This window comes from Drosophila santomea, unplaced genomic scaffold, assembly GCF_016746245.2.
Source record: "Drosophila santomea strain STO CAGO 1482 unplaced genomic scaffold, Prin_Dsan_1.1 Segkk5_quiver_pilon_scaf, whole genome shotgun sequence".
NCBI lineage: Eukaryota > Metazoa > Arthropoda > Insecta > Diptera > Drosophilidae > Drosophila > Drosophila santomea.
Window position 1 is genome coordinate 215,223 of NW_025318991.1, and position 24,011 is coordinate 239,233.

Here is a 24,011-nt window from a genome sequence, read left to right on the forward strand (position 1 = left end):
TACCAGGCAACAAAGTAGACAAGATAAAAACTGTGCAGTAACAAATAAGGAACTATTGCCTAGGCAAAGTATCCAAAATGAATCTAGGCCCAACGTACACGAAGTCATAACAAATGATGAAGTACGAAAAGTAGTGACCTTGCGAATAACTGAATCTATTTGTTTACTAAAACGAGGTAATAAAGTTATTGCAAGAATTGATGTTGCAAACAAAAGCGCAAATACTGTCGCAAGAGCTATATTCGAAAATTGTATACTAAAGTACGGTCCAATGAAGACGTTCATTTCGGACATGGGTACCGAGTATAAAAATAAAGTAATTTTAGATATGTGCAAATACATGAAGATAGAAAACCTAACATCTACCGCATATCATCACCAAACTTTAGGGACAATAGAACGAAGTCATAGAACATTCAATGAATACATTCGTTCATACATCTCTGCAGATAAAACTGATTGGGACGTTTGGATACAATATTTTACATATTGTTTCAACACAACACCATCAGTCATGCATGATTATTGTCCATATGAACTAGTCTTTTGAAGATTACCAAGGCATTTCGCAAATTTTAATAAAACAGATAGAATAGAACCACTGTATAATGTAGCATATAAAAGAGCGAAGTCTTATAGAAAACAACTTTATGATAAGAAAACTTCAGATTTTCAATTAAAAATAGGAGATAAAGTTATACTAAGGAACGAAACGGGTCATAAGTTAGATCCAGTATAAGGAACGAAACGGGTTAGATCCAGTATATTTAGGTCCTTATACTGTAGAAACCATAGAAGACAGAGATAGTAATTAGAGATACAAAGCAAAAGAAACAAAAAGTACATAAGGATAGACTAAAAATATATAATCAATGAAACGTTTCATTTCACTTAAGAAAAGGTCTGATCAACCACAAAAAAAAGCACAAAAAAAAAAAAAAAATTCTTTTTCCTTCTAAGAAAGTTAAACATAAAACAAAAAATAACGTATTTCAACATCAATTTTTGTATTATTCTGTCATTACACAAAAATGCTTTGAGACAAAACATTGCTAATAATTAATAAGGCAAATCAATATCATTAAAAAAAAAAATTTTATTTTATTTTTAAAAATATTAATATTGAGAACTAAATGACTACATGTATTACGTCATTTCTTTTAAAAGGGAGGTGTATCATATCTACCCTATAAATATACTAAATTAATGGGTACAATTTAGCATCAAAACATTGTGACACTTTGTCATAATAAACATAACTTTCAAGTACCCAAAAATTACACAAGTATTCCAGCGCTCAAGTAATACGATCTAATACTTATACATAAGCCGATCGCGGAGCTTGGGAATGCTGAGCTTGCACTATGCAGCTCAAGTGGTCAGGCGCTCACAACTCTGTCCTAAGCTCCTGTGGGCGTGGCAGCTTTGGGCGGTTTGTGGGCGTTAGAGTGGGCGTGGCAAAAAGTTTTTTGGCAAATCGACAGAAATTTACAAGACTAATACGTAAACAAAATAAATTTCAAAACAAAGCATGACAGCTTTGTGCGGTTTGTGGGCGTTAAAGTGGGCGTGGCATAAAGTTTTTCTGTGAATCGATCGAAATTCACAAGACTAATAATAAAGTGGAAAAATATCAAAACATTATTCAGAAGTGTAAGCGTGGCAGTTGGCAAAAAGTTTGGTAGCAAACCAAAAGAAATTTACAAGACTAATACAAAAATGAAAAAAAATCAAAACATTCTTTAAAAGTGTGGACATAACAGTTTTGAGCGTTATGTGGGCGTTAGTGTGGGCGTGGCACATGGGCAAACAAACTTGTGCCACATGGCACGCCAACAAGCTGGAAAAAGCTGTCACACCCACCATTACATTATTTTTAATTAATTTTTTTTTTTTACTATTTACGACAATATATTGAAATTTCTTCCTAGGTGTACTCCCAAAAGAGTAACAAGTATCCGAAAGGCGAAGAAATTATCTATTGCGTTCTCTATATTTAGTAAAATGTTCGACCATTTGGAGGGTGGTTTTATTGGCGCTATTAAATATTTCTTTGGGAGTTTAGCGTAGTTCCAGGTCGAATTAGACAAGGCGGCTAATGCTGCCTTGGGACCGGACTTTCACTGCCTTTACGTAAGCCTCAATTTATTTATTTATCTTGAATGTATATTGAAATCGCTTTGTAGTTATCGTCTGTATCTCCGAGGTTGTTTCCTGACAGTGTTAGACCAAAGACATTATAATAACAAGATGTGTAACGGCCACACATTGGTTTTGCACTATGCAGCCACTTTTTTTGGTGACGACCAAAATTGCTCTCTTTTCGCTCGCCTAAAATCAAGAGCGTTAAAATCTAAAAATAGAATTGTGTTGCTTGTATGAGTAAAAACAATAAAGGAGATTGTATGTATGTGTGCGTGCTTGTGCTAGAAGACGATTTTAGGGCCGAAATCAATTTTGATCTAAGAAACACATTTGACTAATGTTTTGGTCAATTTCGATTCGTAACTATTATGGTTTGAAATAAGCTTTTTATACCTGTTACTCGTAGATCTTTTCATACCACCCATTTTTTTTGGTTATAAAATATTTTTATTTTCTGTTAGACAGTACAAATGTTACAACCAAAACCATTTTTTATTAAATAAATATTTATTGTCCTTAAAAAAGTGTAATCCATTATTGTTGACAAATCAGTTACACTAAAAACACTGTGCTATAAATTGCGAATCAGGTAACAAAAATTCTTAGAAGTAAGCAATCTGAAAAGCCTTAACGTAGGGCGGTAACGCCCTCTACCTCGTGCCTATTACATACTATTCCTCTACCTATGGAGGTGCTTTTTGTTCCAATATGGCCCAAAACAACGATACGTTAAAGCTTGACCAGTATCCTCGTCTCCACAATAGTTTTCCTATTACCCCTCATACTTAAGGGTTTTTCATTGGTGGCGCTTGATCTTTGAAATTTAAAAAATACATGTTGGAGAGATATTTGCGAAATTTTTTTAATTGAAATGTCCATCGACCTCATTATGTATGGAATGTGACATCATTCAAATGACCTCCACGGCTTTAATTAGTGACAATGAATATGGTGCACAAATCGGGCTGTATTTGATCGATGGCGTGGCGTATGTCGAAATTGAGGGCATCGGTTGTTTGCGGCTTGTTGGCATACCCCTGCGACCTACGAAAACCCTACTTAAGAAATCGCACAATCTTGGTGGCCAGTTCACGTCGCCTCCGCGCGAGATGACCATGACCGGAAATTGCTCGTGCTGAACATGCATCGTAGCGCGTGTTGTGTAGCACGTAGCGCCCTCCTGTTGAAACCACATGTTCTCCAGATCCATATTCTCGATTCCAAGTACGGCAATTTAGCTTGTTGATAAATTATCCAAAAATGCGGGTCGATCATCTCGACCGTAAAACGGGCCAAGTGCGCGGAATGTTGCTCGAACTGAAGACCCATTTTTATAAAACAATTTTATGATTTGCAGCATGTGCTGCTAATTCGATGTAACATGCCATGGTGGTTTGGAAGGATGGAATGAATACAACACACTGCATTTGACATCTGTCACTCTAACAACATGGCCACAATGAGCACTCAAAGCGTCCCTATTGGGCAACCCGACTTGAAACTTTTAACCAAGCCTTTTTTTTGCCATCTGCCAAGGATCGAAAAAACAGAAGTCGGGAGGAACTTTAATTTCTAAGAAGAGAGAATGCTGTCCGGTTCCTTAACCATCTGTAACCCGGCTATTCAGATAGTGTTAATGAAAACGAGAAGTTCCAAACCTTTTGTTAGGTATATCGGTAGAAATCGGCAAAAAATATCCAAAATGAAAAACAAGAGAGAACGCTATAGTCGAGTTCCCCGACTATCTGATACCCGTTACTCAGCTAGTGGAAGTGCGAAGAAGAGTCAACACTGACAGTTTTTGGCTGTTTGTGGTTGTTAGAGTGGGCGTGGCAAAGGCAAAAAGATTTTTAGCAAATCGAGAGAAATTTACAAATTTACAAATATGTGGTCGTTAGAGTGGGCGTGGCAACATGAATCGACAAACTTGCGCTGCGTCTATGTTTCTGGAATCTGCATGCTGAATCTCAACATTTTAGCTTTTATAGTTCCTGAGATTTCGACGTTCATACAGACAGACAGACGGACGGCCAAACAGACGGACAGTGCCAGATCCACTCTGCTATTAATGGTCTAGAATATAAGAATAAAGTACTTTATTTGGTCGGCAACGCTTCCTTCTGCTACGCCACGATTAAAGGGTATAATATTGAAGAGCAATGAGCCAAGATAACTAGCTTAAAGAAGTCCAGAAGTGGCTTCATACGGGTTGAAAACAGCTCCGCTGATCTCCTTATATTTATTTACTGCATAATTAAATATGGAAAACTGAATGCCAAGCTTAGAAAGTTTGACCGCAAAACGGGATGGTAAGCCTTGTCAAGGGCTTTAGCAAAATCTGTGTTCGGTGTACAGCCTTATATCAACCTAAGAATAGTCCTCAAGACTGGCATGCTGTGTTTAGAGAAAAAGGTAAGGTTGGTAGTGGTTGAGCGGTCAGACATAAACGCATATGGGAAGGCGAGAATGTGCCTGACTCCTGGAAAAGGGGAATCATCGTGAAGCTCCCCAAGCAATGCGACACTGCTCAATACTAGCTATAAAATCCTAGCTACACTGCAGAACGAACGCCTTCAGGAAAAAATTGAGCCATCAATCCGAGACAAACAGGCACGCTACGCATATTTACCGAGCAAGCTGTGGAATGGAGAGCCCCGCTTTACCTCCTGTTCATCGACTTCAAAAAGGCATTCGATTCAGTTGAAAGAGCAGCAATATGGCGATCACTTGCAAGGAAAGGAGTACCTGCTAATCTCATCGCTATCATCAAATCTGCATAACGGGAAAATTAGTGAACCTTTCCAGACGAACAACGGAATTCGGCAAGGATGCCCACTATCACCTCTACTCTTCAACATCGTGGTCGACGAGTTATTGAGCGAAGTATGCTCGTCCCAGACACCTTGAGGAGTTGGACTATGCAGACGACATCTGTCTTATCTCTCACAGACTCGGCGACATACAGAGAAAAAGAACTTGCCCAAAGAAACATCACATGATATCTCAGGAACTATTAAAGCCAGGTAAATTTAAGGTTAAGCATGCAGGTTCCAGAGACAGTCCAAAGTTTGTTTCTGGGTGTTGCGACGGCCACTCTAACGGCCATTTTGAAAAACGATTTGATCATTTTACATTTTATTATTTCCAATTTTTTTTTAAGCTCCTGCACCTCAGTCTTATTATTATTTAAACCGCATTTTTTCGCTGTGGTGTGCTGTCATTTCCGAGCTGGTTAAAGTATCATGACTTTCCTCTGTGTTGTTGTCTATTTGTCCGAATTTAACTCTTCGCTGACAAATGTGGTGGCCTACGCTAAAGATGCCAGTACCCAGTGTTGGTTAACACCCAAGTATCCGTAAGGTCTGGCACCCCCACTGCCCCACCAGCTGAACCTATCAGATGAAGCTGAGCCTCCCCAACACATAAGTGGCGCTGTATATGCGATCGCCGTGAGCAGGACGTAGCATACATCTCAGGGCTGCTGCCCTAAATCCTTGACAGGAGGTATCGGAATCTGAGTAAATGTCAAACCCAGGGCTTGCACGGGGTAGGAAAAGTTGTCCAGGGTCAAGGAGCTGACCATTAGCCATCCCCTCGGCTCACGCGGTACACCTATAATCCGGGCTAATGAAGCTTTCCCAACTTCACACCCATCCGACGAAACCCACGGAACGCCTGTCCTGAAATGGGAGGCCAAGTGGTCTGCGCGCCTTCACACACATTCGGGCTGCAGGAACAAAAACAAAAACCCATCCCGCTTTTATGCCTACAAAGATGCCTATGCATATAAATCCGCACATCTAGCAGAAGGTATGAAATGTCTGAGAATAACATAAATACTCCAGGTGGCAGCAACACATGTGGAAATCCACCCTCGGCTAATTTTGAGGCTAGGGCGTGGATTCTGAAGACCCTACCAACCATTCCCCCTGCTCAAGCAATGATACAAGTGCGAAAGATGAACTTATGGTATTCAGCATAAGGTCCAAGGTGCAAAAACCCCTCCCCCAAAGACAAGCGACATCACTCCCAAGAGTCCACTAGAAGAGACCTCTCCACATACAAGAGTCCAACCAGCAAAGCGGGTCAAGACTCCGCTAATGAAATCGAGGAGAGGGGAGCCATCCTGGACGACCCTCTGACGAAGGTCAATCAAAATGGCGTTAGAGCTATAAACCTGGCAAAGAAAAACGCTTTCGCCAGACTATAGGAGCTCCAACAACAGCTGCAGCGATACTCACCCCATCAGCTGGGCTACCGTACAGCGAGGTGCTCTCACTGGTCACTACAGGAAAGGATGAGAGACTCATCGCCATCGGAAAAACGTAACCAGGTTTAAAAGGACTGTCAAAGGCTAGCTGCTCCTGGAGCTACCCGCCTCTGCCTAAAATCTAACGCAGAAGCTTAAGGTGGACATGGGGTAGGTGCTAGGAGATCGCCATCCTGATTCGCGACCTGGACAAATTAACAACAGAGGACGAACTGAGGAGTGTCACAGCGAACGCGGTCAAGCGTGGCAAGCTGAGGGTAGGCAAGCAATACCGGACCACGGAGCTGGAACCTCGCCGAAAGTGCTTTAAATGCCTGGAGGAAGGCCATTGTAGAAGTGCAGTTGATAGAAGCCAGTTCTGTTTCAAAAGCGGGTCACGCTGGACGCAAAGTGCCTCAACGAATGCACCCGGAAGTGCCCTTTGACGGGTTAAAGTAAAACCCGAATCACTGCACGGCAGCCAAAGACCTGCTAGTGCAGATGGTGCGCGAACGCAGGGCAGATCTTGCGTTACTTAGCAAGTCCTACCGGCGGCGGTTAGCCCAGAATGGGCTTTCGACCGCACCAGGAAAGCAGCGATCTGGAGGTGTAGCTCCGTAGCTAAACAAATAACCCTTTTGCTAGCGGACAACGGGTTGTGTAGAGCAAAGGTTGGCAGATGGTGGGTGTACAGCGTGTACCTAGCTCTCAGCATGACCATACGCGAATTTAGTCGGGCAGTAGATAGACTGGCAGCGGACGCTTGAGACCGATCCCAAGTCCTTATAGCCGGCGATTTCAAGGCATGGCCAGGGAACTGGGGCAGTGCACTCACCAACTTGATAGGTAGGATCGCCTCTCTGGACCTGGCGCTTTTAAACAAAGGTTCACGTTTAGGCGCGCAGGAATGGTCTCGGTGGTGGACCTCACCTTCACTAGAGACTGGCAGTGACCACCTAGCCATTATTTTCGATTTGGGACGCCCAACCACGACCCAGGAGGAAGTACAAAGCGGACTCCCAAGACACGCAAAAATTACAAGAGCAGTTCCTACCCTCTGTGATGGGGAGAAGGCGCTGAACGCACTGATGAGTCATCTTAAGACCGCGTGTGACGCCAGCATGCAAACAAGCAGGGCCCATAGCCGACAAAGGGCCCCAGTATACTGGTGAAACCAGGAAATAGAGGCGGCTCGTCGGGAATGTCTCCCAGCCAGACGTCGCTATCACCGCTCCAATGGTGCGGAGTTATTCGCCAAGCTGAATACAGAGTATGCAGGAAAACACTCAAGATAGCCATACGGGAGAGAAAGCGGAAATGCTTCCTGGACCTATGCGATGCAGCTGACATAGACCCATGGAGAGATACTGGAGTTGGCGAAACTGCTAAAGGACGGCAAGGCCCTCGGCCCCGACGGCATTTCCAACAGGGCGCTTTGACTAACTCTCTTCCCTTAGCCAGCCATCTTTGCGGAGGCGTTCATCAAGTGCCTGAACGAATGCGTCTTCCCAAACCAGTGGAGGATCCAAAAACTGCTGCACCTCCCGAAACCAGGGAAACCACCCGAGGAGCCTTCGGCCGATATGCCTCATTGACGGAAACTGCAAACTCTTGGATAAACTGGTATACGCTCGGCTGGAGAGGGCTATCTCAGGCGCGGGTGACCTCTCACCGTCCCAGCTCGAATTCAGGAAAGCGAGATCCACGGTGGACGCCGTCAACAGAGTGCTTAAAGTAGCAATATGGAATACTGCAATATGGTGGAAAGGGGGTACCAAAGAGAATTACATATGGTCACCCTAGACATCAGGAACGCCTTCAACATAGCGCGATGGGACTGGAACCTAGACGCACTAATCGGCTTTGGGGTGTCTGCCGACCTAGTCCGACCTTCTAGTCGAAAGGAGTCTTCAGGCATCAAGTCAACGGTGGAGTCCCACAAGGATAGGTTCTTGGCCCGCGATTGTGGAACGTAATGTATGACAGAATACTCCGCCTCCCACTAGTAGGTAGGAGCGAGGTCGTAGGCTTCGCGGACGACGTGGTTTGCTGGTAGTCTCCAAGCCAGGCAAAGGAAACGTGCACCAGCAACATTAGAACTATCGATCAGTGGCTTAGCTCAATGGGGCTTAAACTGGCCCCGGAAAAGCCGGAGGCTATCCTGGTAAGCTCCAAGAAGGTGGCAGATACAGCCACAGTTGAAATCGGCAGTACCTCGGTGGTCTCTTCTCGCGCAATAAATTACCTGGGAGTCATAATTGACACCAGGCTCTCGTTCCGGGAACACCTAGCCTACGCTAGAGCGAAAACTGCGGGAGTCATCCGGTCGCTATTCGCAATAATGTTAGACACTGGAGGCCCAAAACAGGTGAGCAGACGTCTGCAAACAAGCGACACCCGGGCGACTATGCTGTACGCCGACCCGGAGTGGGCAAAAGCGTTCAGGGTCTGATAGTTACTCACAGACTGTCGGCACTACTTATCTGAAGCGCCTTTCGAACAGTGTCCAACGAGGCCCTAGTGATTGCTGGAATACCGCAACTTCACCTAATCGCCCAGGATAACAAGGCGGTATTCAACCAAACCCACGGCAGAGGCCTCTTCTCCAGCGCGACAAGGATAATTAGGGCTGAAGCAATGCATCGCACCCTGGAGACATTGCTATTCAGGTGGCGCAACGGGTCTAAGGCCCGCTGATCGCAGCGCTTTCGCAGCTATTTAAAGCGCTTCGGACATGAGCAGTCGGAGGAATGTCCATGGTGCAGAAGAGGATGGTGCGAAACCTCAAAGTTATCTTTTCATGCGGGAAGTTCGCTAGCGAGAGGAGATTCCTGGAAGCCGTACTTGGCAGCAGACTGAGTGCGGATAGTCTAGTCCCATTCATGCTGCAGGGGGAGGTGGAATGGCAAGAGGTCAACAGCTTTCCATAGCAATAACATCAGAGCTAAAGAGAGCTGAGAGAGCCAGGAGGGAACACGAGTGAGCGGATTAAAAATGACCCCGGGAAGCAGTGCTTCACGGCCATACCGCGTGTTGATCTGGATCTCCTGCCAACTGTTTTTGATTTTTTTTATTTATTTTACTGTTATAGTAATAAGCAGAATTATTCAATAAGCAGAATTATAGTAATAAGCAGAATTATTCAAATCAGCCAAATAAACGAATAAAAAAAAGCATACATCAGGTGGGATATTTAAGTCACTTTGAATATTTTCGTTCTGAACGTACCACGGTGCCCCAATGATGGTTCTCAGAATCTTTGATTGTGCTCGCTGTATGATGTCAATATTGCTGTTGCTGGCATTGCCCCATAACTGTGATTATGGCTCACAGTCCAGATAGGTTTCAGTACAGAATTGTAGAGTAAGGCCTTGTGATCTAGACTTAGCGGAGAACCAGAGTTGATGAGACAGTATAAGCTGTTGGCTTATTCACCTGTTCAATGGTTCCGTGGCTTTCCCGAAATTCAAACTAATGGGCTGGGAATATGTTGTGGGTTCTCAGATGTAGAATAAGTCGGATCAGCAGGCATTTTTCGGGTAGTTTCGAAATACATGAGAGTAGACTTATTTGTCTGTAAGATGAAGGGACTGTGTGGTCCTTACTAGGCTTTGGAATCATGATAATCGATCTCTTCCATTGTTGTGGAAAGTAACCATGTTTGGTGATGGCATTAAAGAGCTGGGTTATGTAGCGAACTGCAGAGTGTGGCAGCTCGATGATCATTTCCGGTGTTATAAGGTCGCAGCCAGGGGTTTTTTCGGGCTGAGATTGTCTTTGTTTATTTTAATGACTTCTTTTGGACGAAACACAATTGGGTGAGGACGGGTAAGGACGTTAGCGCGAATGTGTTAGTAGCCTGGTTTGGCGTGAATACATTTGGTAGGTGTGAGGCAAATGTGGTGGCTCTGTCTGCATCACTAAGGGCCCAGCCGCCTGCGAAATTCCATATCGGTTTCAGTCGGTGGGCGGAGAGTTGAGTGGGCTTTCCACAGTGACTTATATTTTGTACCTGTTGGTGTGAGTTGCTCTATATATCGGCACTGGTCGTCTTTCTCCTGTTGTTTCAGGGCGTTGGCCAGTTTCCTTGTGGCTACTTTTAGCTTTTGTTTTGCTGTTGGGGATCTGGTAGATTGCCATTCTCTGCGTAGGCGTCGTTTTACGTGGACGAGTGCTCGATTTGTACGTTGGTCTTATTCGAGTTAATTGTAATGTTTGTGATTTTGGTGTTGCAGTAAGAGCTGCTGCAGTAAGAATGGATTGCAATGTACTCGCGCAATTGTCTATATCAGATTCAGGTTTGAGTTTTGGGTTTAGCTCAATGTGTGAACTTATATATTTTTTATACCTGAGCCAATTTGTTTTGTGAGAATTCAGTCTGTATGGTGGCTTCACGTTTTCTGCGTACCGGCGGAGGTGAATTAGTACAGGCAAGTGATCAGATGACAGATCTGGCAGACATTCAGCTTTGACCAAGCTGCGGGAAATATTTTTCGTAACTGCGAAGTCGATCAGGTCAGGCAGCTTATTGAGGTCTGATGGCCAGTATGTAGGACTCCCGGGAGAAACATGGTCAAGTTTATTAGTGGCTTTTATTTTAATCTTATAAAGCTGTTTTCCTTTTGGATTCACAAGTCGCGATCCCAAGTGAGCATGTTTAGTGTGTGTAAGGCCCTAAGGCTTGGAAGAAATCCAGGAGTTGATCTTCCAATACTGTGAAACGGGGAAGGCCGCTAGTGTGAGGTGAGTGTTGTCCTCCAGCTGTATGTATGGCCTGAATATGATTTTCAGCAAACTCTTTGTAAAAGTGGTGCTTTATACGGTTCCTTATGAGTATGGCGGTCCCACCGTGTGCTCTTCCGTCGGGATGATTTGTACCATAGAAGTGGTAGTCTCTCATTTGAAAATTGTACTTGCGTGAGAGATGAGTTTCCGAAAGAAGCATTACGTCGATATGCGTCTTTCATCATGGCTTCAGTAGTGGGTATAGGCAATGGAGCGGAGCTTGCTGCTTTCGAAAAAAAATCTTTTGGAGTTGTTTCTGATGGTGTTAGCGTATCTTTAAATATAAATAATTCCTATATTTATTTTAGCCATCTTACATCTCATAGAGCGTCTCTTTCGCTTTCGGATTATTTATTTAGTTTATATGATTAGTCGTTCACTTCACTCAAAACAACCGATTTGTGCGGAGTTCGATAATAACACGTCTGCACATTTCAATTTTATTTTATTTTTTTTATTACATTAATAGGGGATTTTTACCGAGCCAAAGGCCAATCTGTTTTACGACAAGTAAACTCGATGAAATTTTATTTAAACGCTGATTCGGCGGTTAATCAGTTTTATGAAGCTAATTTACTGGAATGGAATCAATTCCCCAAACTTGTCGATTCGGTGCAGACATCGTTGGAAAAAGTGGATCTTATGGAGATCTTGAGTTACCAATCCGATGATCAATTTTCGACAGTTTTCATTGTTGCGAAACTAGACCGAGAATTTTATTTTATTATACCCGTTACTCGTAGAGTAAAAGGGTATACTAGATTCGTTTAAAAGTATGTAACAGGCAGAAGGAAGCGTTTCCGACCATATAAAGTATATATATTCTTGATCAGGATCAATAGCCGAGTCGATCTGCCATGTCCGTCTATCCGTCCGTCTGTCCGTCCGTATGAACGCTGAGATATCAGGAACTACAAAAGCTAGAAAGTTGAGATTAAGCATTCAGACTTCAGAGACATAGAAGCAGCGCAAGTTTGTCGATTCATGTTGCCTTGTAAATTTTTATCGATTTGCCAAAAAACTTTTTGCCACGCCCACTCTAACGCCCACAAACCGCCCAAAGCTGCCACGCCCACACTTTTGAAAAATGTTTTGATATTCTTTAATTTTTGTATTAGTCTTGTAAATTTCTATCAATTTGCCAAAAAACTTTTTGCCACGCCCACTCTAATGCCCACAAACCGAAAAAAACTATCAGTGTTGAAATTTCTTCTTCGCACATCCACTAGCTAAGTAACGGGTATCAGAAAGTCGGGGAACTCGACTATAGCGTTCTCTCTTGTTTTTTTTATTACATTAATAGGGGATTTTTACCAAGCCAAAGGCCAATCTGTTTTACGACAAGTAAACTCGATGAAATTTTATTTAAACGCTGATTCGGCGGTTAATCAGTTTTATGAAGCTAATTTACTGGAATGGAATCAATTCCCTAAACTTGGCGATTCGGTGCAGACATCGTTGGAAAAAGTGGATCTTATGGAGATCTTGAGTTACCAATCCGATGATCAATTTTCGACAGTTTTCATTGTTGCGAAACTAAACCGAGAATTAGCTGCTCATCGCAAGTCGCATTTGCTGGCCTCAACCGCTGCCAATTTAACATCTATCGAAATTGGTAGCAATGCGGATTTTTCTTTTCGATCTAAGAAGCCACTATTTTGTTTAAAAGGTGTCGAAAAGGGATCATCAAAGGGTCTTTGAGAGCTCAGTGATTGCGTGAATTCGCATCTGCGGGCCATTCGAACCCTGAAAAGTACGAAAAAAATTTGGAATGGACTGTGTCAAGGACGCGGGATTAATGGAAAGAGAATTTATCAATCACTGTGCTGTCTACCTGGGATACTATGAAGTCTTTTTTGAAGAAAAAATGCAGTATGATGGAAAACTTGGATCAAGCCTTGGTAAATCAACCGATATGTTTATTTTGCGATGCGAGGGATCATTATTTGCAAAAGTGTTTTTGATTTTTAAATTAGAGTCCTAATCTTCGATAAAGAGAAGCAAATAAGTTGCACATCTGCCATAACTGTTTGCGCAAGGCGCATTTGATTCACAGCAGATATTGTCGCATGAAGCACCTCACAATATTGCACATGTATCATCACCTATCCGCACCATCCACCTCAATTTCATCTCCATCATGCGTCGCAAACTTGAGCTCTCAGCAGTTTACATCTACTTCATCAACATTAGTATCATGTTCTCATTTATCATCTGATCATCCGTTATCAAGACCTCCACCAGACCTCCACCAAAATATTGTGCCGATCGATTATACAGTTGCGAAAAAAATAAAAGCAGCACCACTACGTATTTTATTCTCGATCAAATAAATTAAGGTTGCGGTACCGAAGGTACGAAATACAGATTTTTCGCATAATGCTAGATATTTTTCCCATCAAAAAATGAAAAAAAAAATTTGAATTGTCCATACCTTTATTATTTATAATTTTTTTTGGACAGCAAGGTCTAAAATGAGGCGAAAACAAAAATAGCAGCACTATCGATTTTTTCAAATATTCAATACTTGTCGGCGGTTTGTTTTGGAGAAAAGCACATGGTTATAAAACTTGACATTTATATTCCTATTTCCAACATTTTTTAAGCATACCTTAAAAAAAAAATTATTTAAATGGGACGAGGTAACATTGCACTTCAGATAAACGTGACATGGCCAAAAAAACCAATTTCTGAAGGAAAATCACACAGAAATATAGGTCCAATCCTTCGATGCTAAAACAAAATTATAGGAAATGTAATCATTGGGCACCCATCTCATCAAAAGGCTAGTGCCCGAGAGCAAGAAGGATCTATTTAAAGCTCCTACCGAACTGAAAAAGGATCTCAACATATCCGCAACAGTTAAGTTTGTCAAGGAACATTTCAATTGGCCATGCGAAAGATGGACGAACTTTTTATTGTCAGATGAGAGCAAGGTGGTTTTTTTTGGTGGCAATGGATCTTGATCGAATGTAAGGCGCCCTAGGAAAACCGAATATAAGCCAAACGACACAGTAGAAGCAATTGAACACGAAGGATCCTGTATAATGGTATGGGCTTGTTTCTCGTACTATGTAGTTGGGGCAATACCAACATATACCATGGATAAAAACCATCATGGATCAACATGTGTTTGTGGATATTTTGGTGACGATGATGCTACCCTTTTCCCAATACAAGACAATGACCCCAAGTACACCAGCAGGAAAGCCAAGGATTCGTTCCAAAATAAATCTGATCCTGTTTTGGATTGGCCTGCACAGTCCCCAGGCCGTAATGCCATCCAAAATTCTTGGTCAGATATGAGAAAAGCAGTTGTAGCTTCAAAGCCAACTAACAACGAATAACTTTGGGTATAATTAAGGAGTCCTGGAGCAAAATATCCTTAAAACGGTGCCAGGACCTGGTTGATTCCATGCCAAAACGTTGCGATCCTGTTACTGGTAATAAGGGATACCCAACCAAATATTAAATTAGTGGGATGGGTGTAGTTTTAGCACGCAAACATTTGTTATTAGTGATTTTTTTACTATCAAGTTTAAAATTGAAAATTTCATGAAGTGCTGCTACTTCATTTTTCGCCTAATTTTGTCGTTTTTAACAAAGATCCTCATTTAAGATAAGAATAAATAAAACAATTGTAGTTATTTTTTATTTCCTAAAAAGTAAATGGTTTAACCTTTCTAAAAAGGTATTTCAGCTCCTTTTAAGCCCTAAATTGTAGGTAGGAGACTTATTCAAAGTTTTACTGGGCAAGTTCTGCTATTTTTTTTCGCAGCTGTATGTTGCCACAAACTGCTATTAGCTACGTAAAAGATAGAATTGGAGCATTTATGCCTTGCCGATCAATTTTAGATTCAGCTTCTCAGCTAAACCTCATAACTTCTCGCTTAGCTAGTCAACAGCATTTGAATCATAGAAGATTTCTTCTATTTTCTGGGATTGGAGCATCTTTAATGATCTCTGATAAGGCAGTCGATATTCTTGTGAAATTACGGGATGCAAGCTATCGTGTTTCATTCGCTGTTTTGACTACCTTATCACGGATTATCCGCTCCATTTCAATATAAATGGTTCATCATAGAGGATACCACAAAACATGTCGCTCGCTGATCCTTATTTTATTTCAACACAATAAATTGACCTTTTAATTGGCGATGGTCTGTTTTTCAAAATAATTGGGTCAAGGACCCAGCTAATCATTCTAATGATGACCCATTTACCTTAATAGTAAAGCGATTTTGGGAAATTGCCGGAAGATTTGCGGTGCGAGCTAATGTTCAATGAAAATTGCATTCTACTTGCGAACGGTCACCTCTTTTATACTACAGGATTCGAATCCCTAGGTGATTTCTATTGCCGGGCTCGTCGTCGTTTCAGAAGTTTGGAAGTTAAGTTGGATAGAAACACAGTCTGAAAGTTCAGTATTGAGCAGTTTTACCGGAGTATATAGATTTGGGCAGAGCATATATTAATATAACCTATTCGTGCGTTTTTATTAATTATAATCCCAAAGGTGGCATATTGGTTGTCTGCCCCATAAACAATTGCTTTTCCCAAGATCTATCGATATACCAGAGAAAGTTAAAATATGTCGTTCGCACTTCCACTACCTGAGTAATGGGTATCTGATAATCGGGAAACTCGAATTTAGCATTTTCTCTTGTTTTTGTTTAAGTTTAATACCACATTAATATAAAATAGTATTGTAGCATTAATTGATTAAATCCTTAATCATTCCTTTAAGGTAAATACATATGGTAAAAAATTAGTATTCCCAATTTTAAAAAATTTAAATTTAAAAATGTAACTAGCGTTTTCTCTTGTTTTTTTTTAAATACCACATTATTGTAAAAAAGTAACGTATTATAAATTGATTAAATCCCTAAGCATTCCTATAAGGTACATACATATGGTAATAAATAAGTATTCACAATTTTAAAAACTTTAAATTTAAAAATGTAACTAGCGTTTTCTCTTGTTTTTCTTTAAATACCACATTAATGTAAAAAAGTGACGTAGTATAAATTGATTATATCCCTAAGCATTCCTATAAGGTACATACATATGGTTAAAAAATAGTATTCACAATTTTAAAAAGTATAAATTTAAAAATGTAATTTTCATTTTTTTCAGAATGCTGAATACACAATGCCAAATGCTGTTTTTCTCTGCTACTTATGATAAAGAGGTTATGGACTTTGCTCGGCTAATTGTTGCAGATCCCACAATAATAAGGTAGTTATATGTTTTAAAAAAAATTTTCAAATTCGAAATTTCTCGATGATTTTTGTGGAATTTAATTAAATTTACCCAAATGCTGATGAAAGTTGTCAGACTAAATTCGTTACTATTTATATATATAATTAAATAATCGCAATACTCATATGTAAAAAAATTATAATTTTAATTTACTGAATGATTACAATATTTTTAGTTGAGAAGAACACCGACCGATTATAATTAGGTCTCAAACTGAACTCTGATAATTACTCTGATTTGATTGACGTTCAAGCCTCGGTTTCGAGCTTTTCTAATATGGACTTTAGACTTAAGGGTTCTGATCAAATGAAGAGAGAAAGCTTTGGAGTGCATTTGCTCTTGGATACAAGTGCTCTTAGATTCTTATAATTTTGTTTATTGAAATCTAATACTTCTGTTTTTCGGGATTGCGAGTCCGAGCTTTGAACGTGGGAACGCAACGATGATGCGAGGGCTTAAGCATAGATTGTTTAAATTAGACAACGGATGTTTAGTCTACCAGTGGGTGACTTATCAGGTATCTGGTATCTGTTGGGAACATCCAGAGTTGTGTAGGGTGTGTGGGTGTGTTTGGGTGTACATGTTGTATGTGTATTAGTGTGTAGGCATGTGCTTAAGTCTTAGGGACTTATGGATATGTCACTCCCCCAATCATTGAATTTGGCCTGTCCTCAGGTCGTTAAATTTGAATATATCATAACATTGTTTTCTGGTTGAATATTTTTCTTGACATTAGTTTCAAGGTGCGGATGTTTTTCTTTTTGTTTACAGTATTTGACAATAATTTTCTTAGGTATATTTTTAAACTTATATGCTAAATACAGAGTCAAACTAATTATCATGATGACAAAAGTTGTAATGCATATAATTTGGAAAAAGTTGTAGTGTTTTACATGCAATTTTATCATTTCTTTTGTTTCTAAGTGATTTATTGGTTCTAAACGTGTAACATTGTTGGTGATATAAATCGTTTGTGTAAAATCTGCTACATTATTAGAAATTAGGAATTCATCTATTTGCATGGTACAATTTTTAATTTTAATGATGTTGTTTCCTGATATTAATATTTTGTTGTTTGTACAATCTTGGTTGACAACTGTTTCAGGAATATTCCATGTTAAAAGTATATTTGGTTCTATATAATTTATTTGGAAATTTCTTTGGGTTTTAATGTATTTGCATTGAGTTTGCTCTTGTTTAATAAGTCCAACAATACATTTGTCGAATATTAATTTATCTGTATCTTTATGAAATACTTGGTTATTGAATACATAAAACTTATCGAATATTTGCTCGGTTAGAATATAGTTATGTTCATCTGGGTACGGAACTATTTGAAATATCGGAACTTTAGTGACCTCGCTAGGAACGTGGGATATAATCAAAATTTCGTTTGTGTCTGTCTTGAGCCAAGTTGATGTTTTTATCTTTAGCATTTTCTCCGAATTTACGTGTTTCAAATAATCATGTTTTAGTAATTTTGGGTTAAAGATTCCTAATCTGGTTAATTGCATACCTAACTCGATGTCTTCTATGTATTCTGTAAACTGCTGTAGGTCGAATATCAGTATCGCAATTTGTTAGTTCTGTTCTTTTTCCACCTTGAGCTTATTAATTATGTCTGTTGATTATGTCGATAACCATGTTTAGATCAAGGGTTTTAACGGAGTCTTCTGACATGTTATTAATTTTTTCCTCTAACTCCTCCCTGTCGTCTTCATCTAATGTACCAAATAAGTATTTATATGCCTTCCCTACTACGTTCAAGAGTCCTCTTTTGCTTCTGTTAATAATTCTTAATCCATTTATTTCCCGTTTTAGTTTATCGACTAAATATTGTATCTGAGGTACATTGGGATAGTCGTTTGCTTCAGTTACTAAATTTTCGAACATAAGCATTGTCTTTGTTATGTTTATACTCAAATAGTGGTATTCGTAGCTGGTTGGAATTTCCATCGTTCCGGTTTGGAATATAAGGTATCCATTTTTCGCACTTATTGGGTTTACTTCGATGTTGCTGCTTTTGACCATAGTGTTAATATGCAACTAAGCATTATTAGAAATATATTGCGTACTTTGCGCTTCTCTGGCTGGTCTGGAATTATCGTACTTGCTCTTATTAATCTTTTTTTGTTTCTTGAATTTTGATTTATAATGAACGATTTTCCTGCCGCGGTTTGTTTCCTCAAAATGTTTACTGTCTACTTGTTCAATTCTTCCTGACTTTTTAAATGGATTGGTGATTTTACTCTTTACGAGTGGAGCCTGTCTGTATTTTATATCAACTTCAAAATCATGCTTATTCTTATTAAGATATTCGATCTTATCAATTTTGTTTTGTTGTACGTTAAAGTCTGGGCTGCCTGCATATAGAAAAATGTCTGCCGGAGATCGTTTTGTACTATTATGTTTAGTTTTATGATTATAGACGTATAAGATTGTTTCGAACCTTGTAAACCTATCTTCGATATTTTGTTCACTACCGATGATTCTTAGCTTTTCATTAACGGTCTTGTGAAATCTTTCTATATCGGATACACCATTTTTGCTGGTTGTTACAGAAATTTGTACGCCTTCGGATCTTAACCAATTTTGCAAAGCTATGCACATAAAAGCTGAATCTTTGTCTGCTTTAATTTCTTGTGGCTTTCCCATATCATTGAATATTTTAGTAATGGCTCTTTTCGCTTCTAGCCAATCTCTACTTTTTACTTCAACTAGTGAGGCAAATTTTGAATAAAAATCTATTTTGTTAAATATTTCTGGTGTTGTTTCAAATGTCAATTTAGTGTCTCTATGTTCTGTTTTTGCCAGATTACAGATTTCGCATTCGTTGATAAAATTTTGAATTAGCTTTTGACTATCTGGGTAATAGTATTTTTCTTTAAACCAATTAATTGTTTTTTCTATGCCTGGATGTAAAACTTCCTTATGTCTTTTTAGGATTAAATCCTTAAATTCCGCATAAGTTAGTATATCAATTAGCTTCGTGTTACATCTCAATAGTTTTGTGAAATTGTTAGGGCTTATGATTTCGGTAAATGCCCTCTGGAAGATCAGAAAATCCTCATCATAAGGGAAGTAAATTGCGCTTTTCTTGGTGCACACATATTCCTTAATGAGGGTTTTGGCGAGTTCAAGTGTCATTTCTTTATAGATTATTTTAATCTTTAGTTTATGAAAGTAGTGGCTTACACTTATTGTGTCACTGTCGCCTTTTTCTATCTCTATTTGTCTAGAGAAGAAATTGATTGGTCTCTCCGTTATGGATATATAATTTAAATTATCTTCATTAGCACTATGTATAGTTGCGTCTACGCTGTTTGCGACTTCGCCAACCATGACTTCTTCTATCTTTGTGCGGGAAAGAGCATCCGCAACATAGTTTTCTTTGCCTGGAAGATATTTTATTTTATAATCGAATTCATTAAGTTTGATTTTCCACCTTTGTAATTTCATGTTCGGCTCTTTGATATTATTATTCAGCCATACCAATGGCTTGTGATCACTCATTATTTCAAATGGCCTGCCGAATAAGTATGACCTGAAATATTTTGTCGGCCAAACTATAGCTAACAATTCTTTTTCAATGGTAGCATAGTTGATTTCGTGTTCGTTCAGCGTTCTGCTGGCATAACAAACGGGCTTATGGTTCTGTGAGAGCACTGCACCAATAGCTACATTACTCGCGTCGGTTGTTAGAGAAAAGGTTTTCGAAAAATCGGGGTAGATTAATATCGGATCTGAAGTTATCAAAACCTTTAGTCTTTCAAATGATTCGATTTAGTCTTTACATTTAATATCTATTACAGCACCTTTCTTTAATTTATGGGTCATGGGTTTAACTATCTTGGCAAAGTTAGAAATTAACTTTCGATAGAACCCAAATAATCCCAAAAATGATTTTATCTGTTTAGGTGTCTTAGGTAACGGAAAATTTGTGATTGCATTGGTTTTGTTTGGGTTTCGTTTAATGTCATTTGTTGTGACAATATGTCCCAGGAATTCAGTTTCTTTTTTCATGAATTCACATTTGTCTAGCTTCAACTTCAAGTTGGCGTCTCTCAGTTTCTTAAAGACTTTCTTTAGGGATAAAATATGTTCCTCCAATGAAGTGGAGTAAACAATAATATCGTCCAAATAGACTAAACAATCTTTGTAGATCAAATCTTCCAAAAGATTGTTCATACATCTCTGAAAAGTAGCTGGAGCATTCTTTAGGCCAAAAGGCATACGTGTATATTCGTAATGCCCATGCTTAGTTGAAAAAGCTGTTTTTGCAATAGAATTTTCGTCCATCTGGATTTGGTGAAAACCCTTAGCTAGATCAATGGTGGTAAAATATTAGCATCTACCCAATTTATCCAATATCTCATCCATTCGAGGAATGGGGAATTTGTCATTAACAGTTATCTCGTTTAGATTCCTGTAATCAACTACCAACCTAAATTTTTGTTTCCCAGAGGCGTCTGCCTTCTTGGGGACCACCCAAATAGGAGAACAATAAGGGGACTTCGATTTGCGAATGATCCCTTGTTCTATCATTTCTTTGATTTGTTTGTTGACTTCTTGGTCAACACTTTGGGGGTACTTATAGGGTTTACGGTATACTGGATCCTCATGCTGAGTCTGGATGACATGTTTAATAGTACTGGTGAAGGTCAAATTTTCGCCTTCCTTGTACTGAATGTCTCTATATTCGTATAGAACTTTCTTTAAACATTCGATTTCCTCTACATTTAGGTGTTCGAGTCTGTACTCGTTACATTCGCGTAACTCATTGTTGATCGCGAAGTTGACTATATCGTTGTCAACGGACATGGGATCGAGATGTGTTACATCATTGTCCACTGTGTCACTAACAACTTTTGAAGTGAGGCATTTTGGTAATGCGGTCTCCTTCTTCTGCTGATGCTTTGGTTTAAGACATTTAGGTGCGGTCTTAACCTTTTGCATCTTTGGATTGATTTCCTCCACTGGAGCAGAATCATCCTTTTGATGTGGGTCGAGGCATTTAGATGCGGTCTCGCCCTTCTTTTCTCCATACACAAACTTAAAGGTTCTTGAACCTAAAGTTACCGTCTCGTTATCATAATCTATCTTAGCTTTCGTATCCTCTAGATACTTTCGACCTAACAGGAAATCATAATTGTCGGAAAATTTGTGGATATAGAATTTCTGAACAGACGGACATACTGAAGTGGGTTTCATTATTATGATTTTCTTTAATTTTATTGCCCCATTAATGGTATACACTGTTAGATCTTCTTCTTTTTCTTCTAAATTTTCAAAATTTTCCCTTATGATATTGATGGATGAACCTGTGTCGATCATTCCCTTGTAAATTTTGTTATGATAACCTATTCTTACATGGGGACTGGTACGTCCTCCTGTGTCACTTGAGTGTCCGAGGCAGTTTGATGAAAATTTACATCCATTCTGCTTTGGCCACTTTGACTCTCGCGTTGTCTTTTTACCGGCATCTGACCGTTAGTATTATTTGAAGTTGAAGGTTGGAAATTAAGGGAATTGTTAAGAGGATTGTTTTGTTGGCCTTGTGTTAACTCCCTTCTAAACATGTAATAATTTCCCCTTTGATTAACCGGTATGGGACGAGTGGAATACTGATTTTGATTTATTGTAGGTTGATTAGAATTTTGATGTTGCGTATTGTTATTCTGATTCGTTCCAGGATAATAATTGCTGTGATTGTAATTTCTATTATTGTAATATCTTTGATTGTTGTTTTGACTATGATTTTCCCTGTTCCTGCGTCTGTTCTCTTCTGATCTATTAGAACGCTGATTTTCTGGACTGGCGTCATAGAGGCCTAGCTCCATTGAAGCTTGTTTTAATTTATAAATAGTATCAATATCTTTGCGTGCCAATGACATATAAATTCTATCCGGCAATTTTCGATCTATTACAGATTTAACAGTTCTTTTTAACATTTCAGTGTAATTTGATTTATCTACAGGGTCGCTTTCTAATTCTAACTTGTCAAACATAATCCAATATTGTGATTCGAGCTTCTCGATGAACTTACAGATGCTTTCGGGGTATGATGTATCCTCCAGTTGTCTTATAAGTGTTATGTAGGGCCTGTGATCCTTGAATGCCATCGCCAGGACCGTCTTTGTATCCAGCCATGTGTTTACTCTTTCTTGGGTCACGACCTCCAATGCTGCATCCACTAGTAACCGTTTTACTGCTCCGTAGATAACGTGTGCTTGTCTGGCATCTTGGGTAGGGTATAAGTTGAGTAGCTGCTCGACCTGGTTAACAAACACAGACAGCTTGCCAGGTGTGCCATCTTAGTAGTTCAGTTCTTTCATTTGATTTAATAATTTATTTAGGTGGGTTTCCGAAAGTTGCGGAACTGCCATGATGTATTTGTATAAGTTTCTGGATATACGGTGTTTATTTTAATTTTTTGTTTTAAGTTACGGAATTAAAAATTTAAATTAATTTTGTTTCCGACCGCACGGGATTTTAAATTGTTTTGCAGATGTTACTGACCACACGGGATTTTTCTTGAATACCACTTTCACGTAGATTCTTTTGCGGATCTCAAAATAATTTTAGAATCACTGTTTTAAATTGGCCGATCCTGGATAGCTAGTTGTATAGCGTATCCTTCAATGGATCAGTACCGTACTAAAAAGACTCTTTATTTAACAGATCCTACCGGCTGCGCCAATTAAATAATCGTAATACTCATATGTAAAAAAAATATGATTTTATTTTACTGAATGATTACAATATTTTTAGTTGAGAAGAACGCCGACCGATTATAATTAGGTCTCAAACTGAACTCTGTTAATTACTCTGATTTGATTGACGTTCAAGCCTCGGTTTCAACTTTTCTAATATGGACTTTAGACTTAAGGGTTCTGATCAAATGAAGAGAGAAAGCTTTGGAGTTGCTGACTTTAATAGTCCTTGCATTTCTCTTGGATTCAAGTGCATTCGCTCTTGGATACAAGTGCTATTTGATTCTTATAATTTTGTTTATTGAAATCTAATACTTCTGTTTTTTCGGGATTGCGAGTCCGAGCTTTGAACGTGGGAACGCAACGATGATGCGAGGGATTAAGCATAGATTGTTTAAATTAGACAACGGATGTTTAGTCTACCAGTGGGTGACTTATCAGGTATCTGGTATCTGTTGGGTACATCCAGAGTTGTGTAGGGTGTGTGGGTGTGTTTGGGTGTACATGTTGTATGTGTATTAGTGTGTGGGCATGTGCTTAAGTCTTAGGGACTTATGGATATGTCACTCCCCCAATCATTGAATTTGGCCTGTCCTCAGGTCGTTAAATTTGGATATATCGTAACATTGTTTTCTGGTTGAATATTTTCCTTGACATAAGTTTCAAGGTGCGGATGTTCTTCTTTTTGTTTACAGTATTTGACAATAATTTTCTTAGGTATATTACTATCTTATACCCGTTACTTAGCTAGTGGATGTGCGAAGAAGAAATTTCAATTTTGGCATTCTTTAGGCCAAAAGGCATACGTGTATATTCGTAATGCCCATGCTTTGTTGAAAAAGCTGTTTTGTGCAATA

General features: G+C 39.3%; 1 protein-coding gene across 3 annotated transcripts in view; it reads left to right on the forward strand.

Annotated features, from left to right (window-relative positions):
- The window catches only part of LOC120457591 (DEAD-box helicase Dbp80), a 195,776-nt gene that overhangs the window by 101,932 nt on the left and 69,833 nt on the right, over nt 1-24,011 (forward strand). For all 3 annotated transcript variants that reach the window (XR_005617035.1, XM_039645101.2, XM_039645102.1), the window contains exon 7: nt 16,316-16,417. Coding sequence is in view for 2 of the 3 variants with exons in the window: in XM_039645101.2 (XP_039501035.1) it covers nt 16,316-16,417 (102 nt within the window). In the remaining variant the exon portion in view is untranslated. The remainder of the gene's footprint in view (nt 1-16,315; nt 16,418-24,011) is intronic.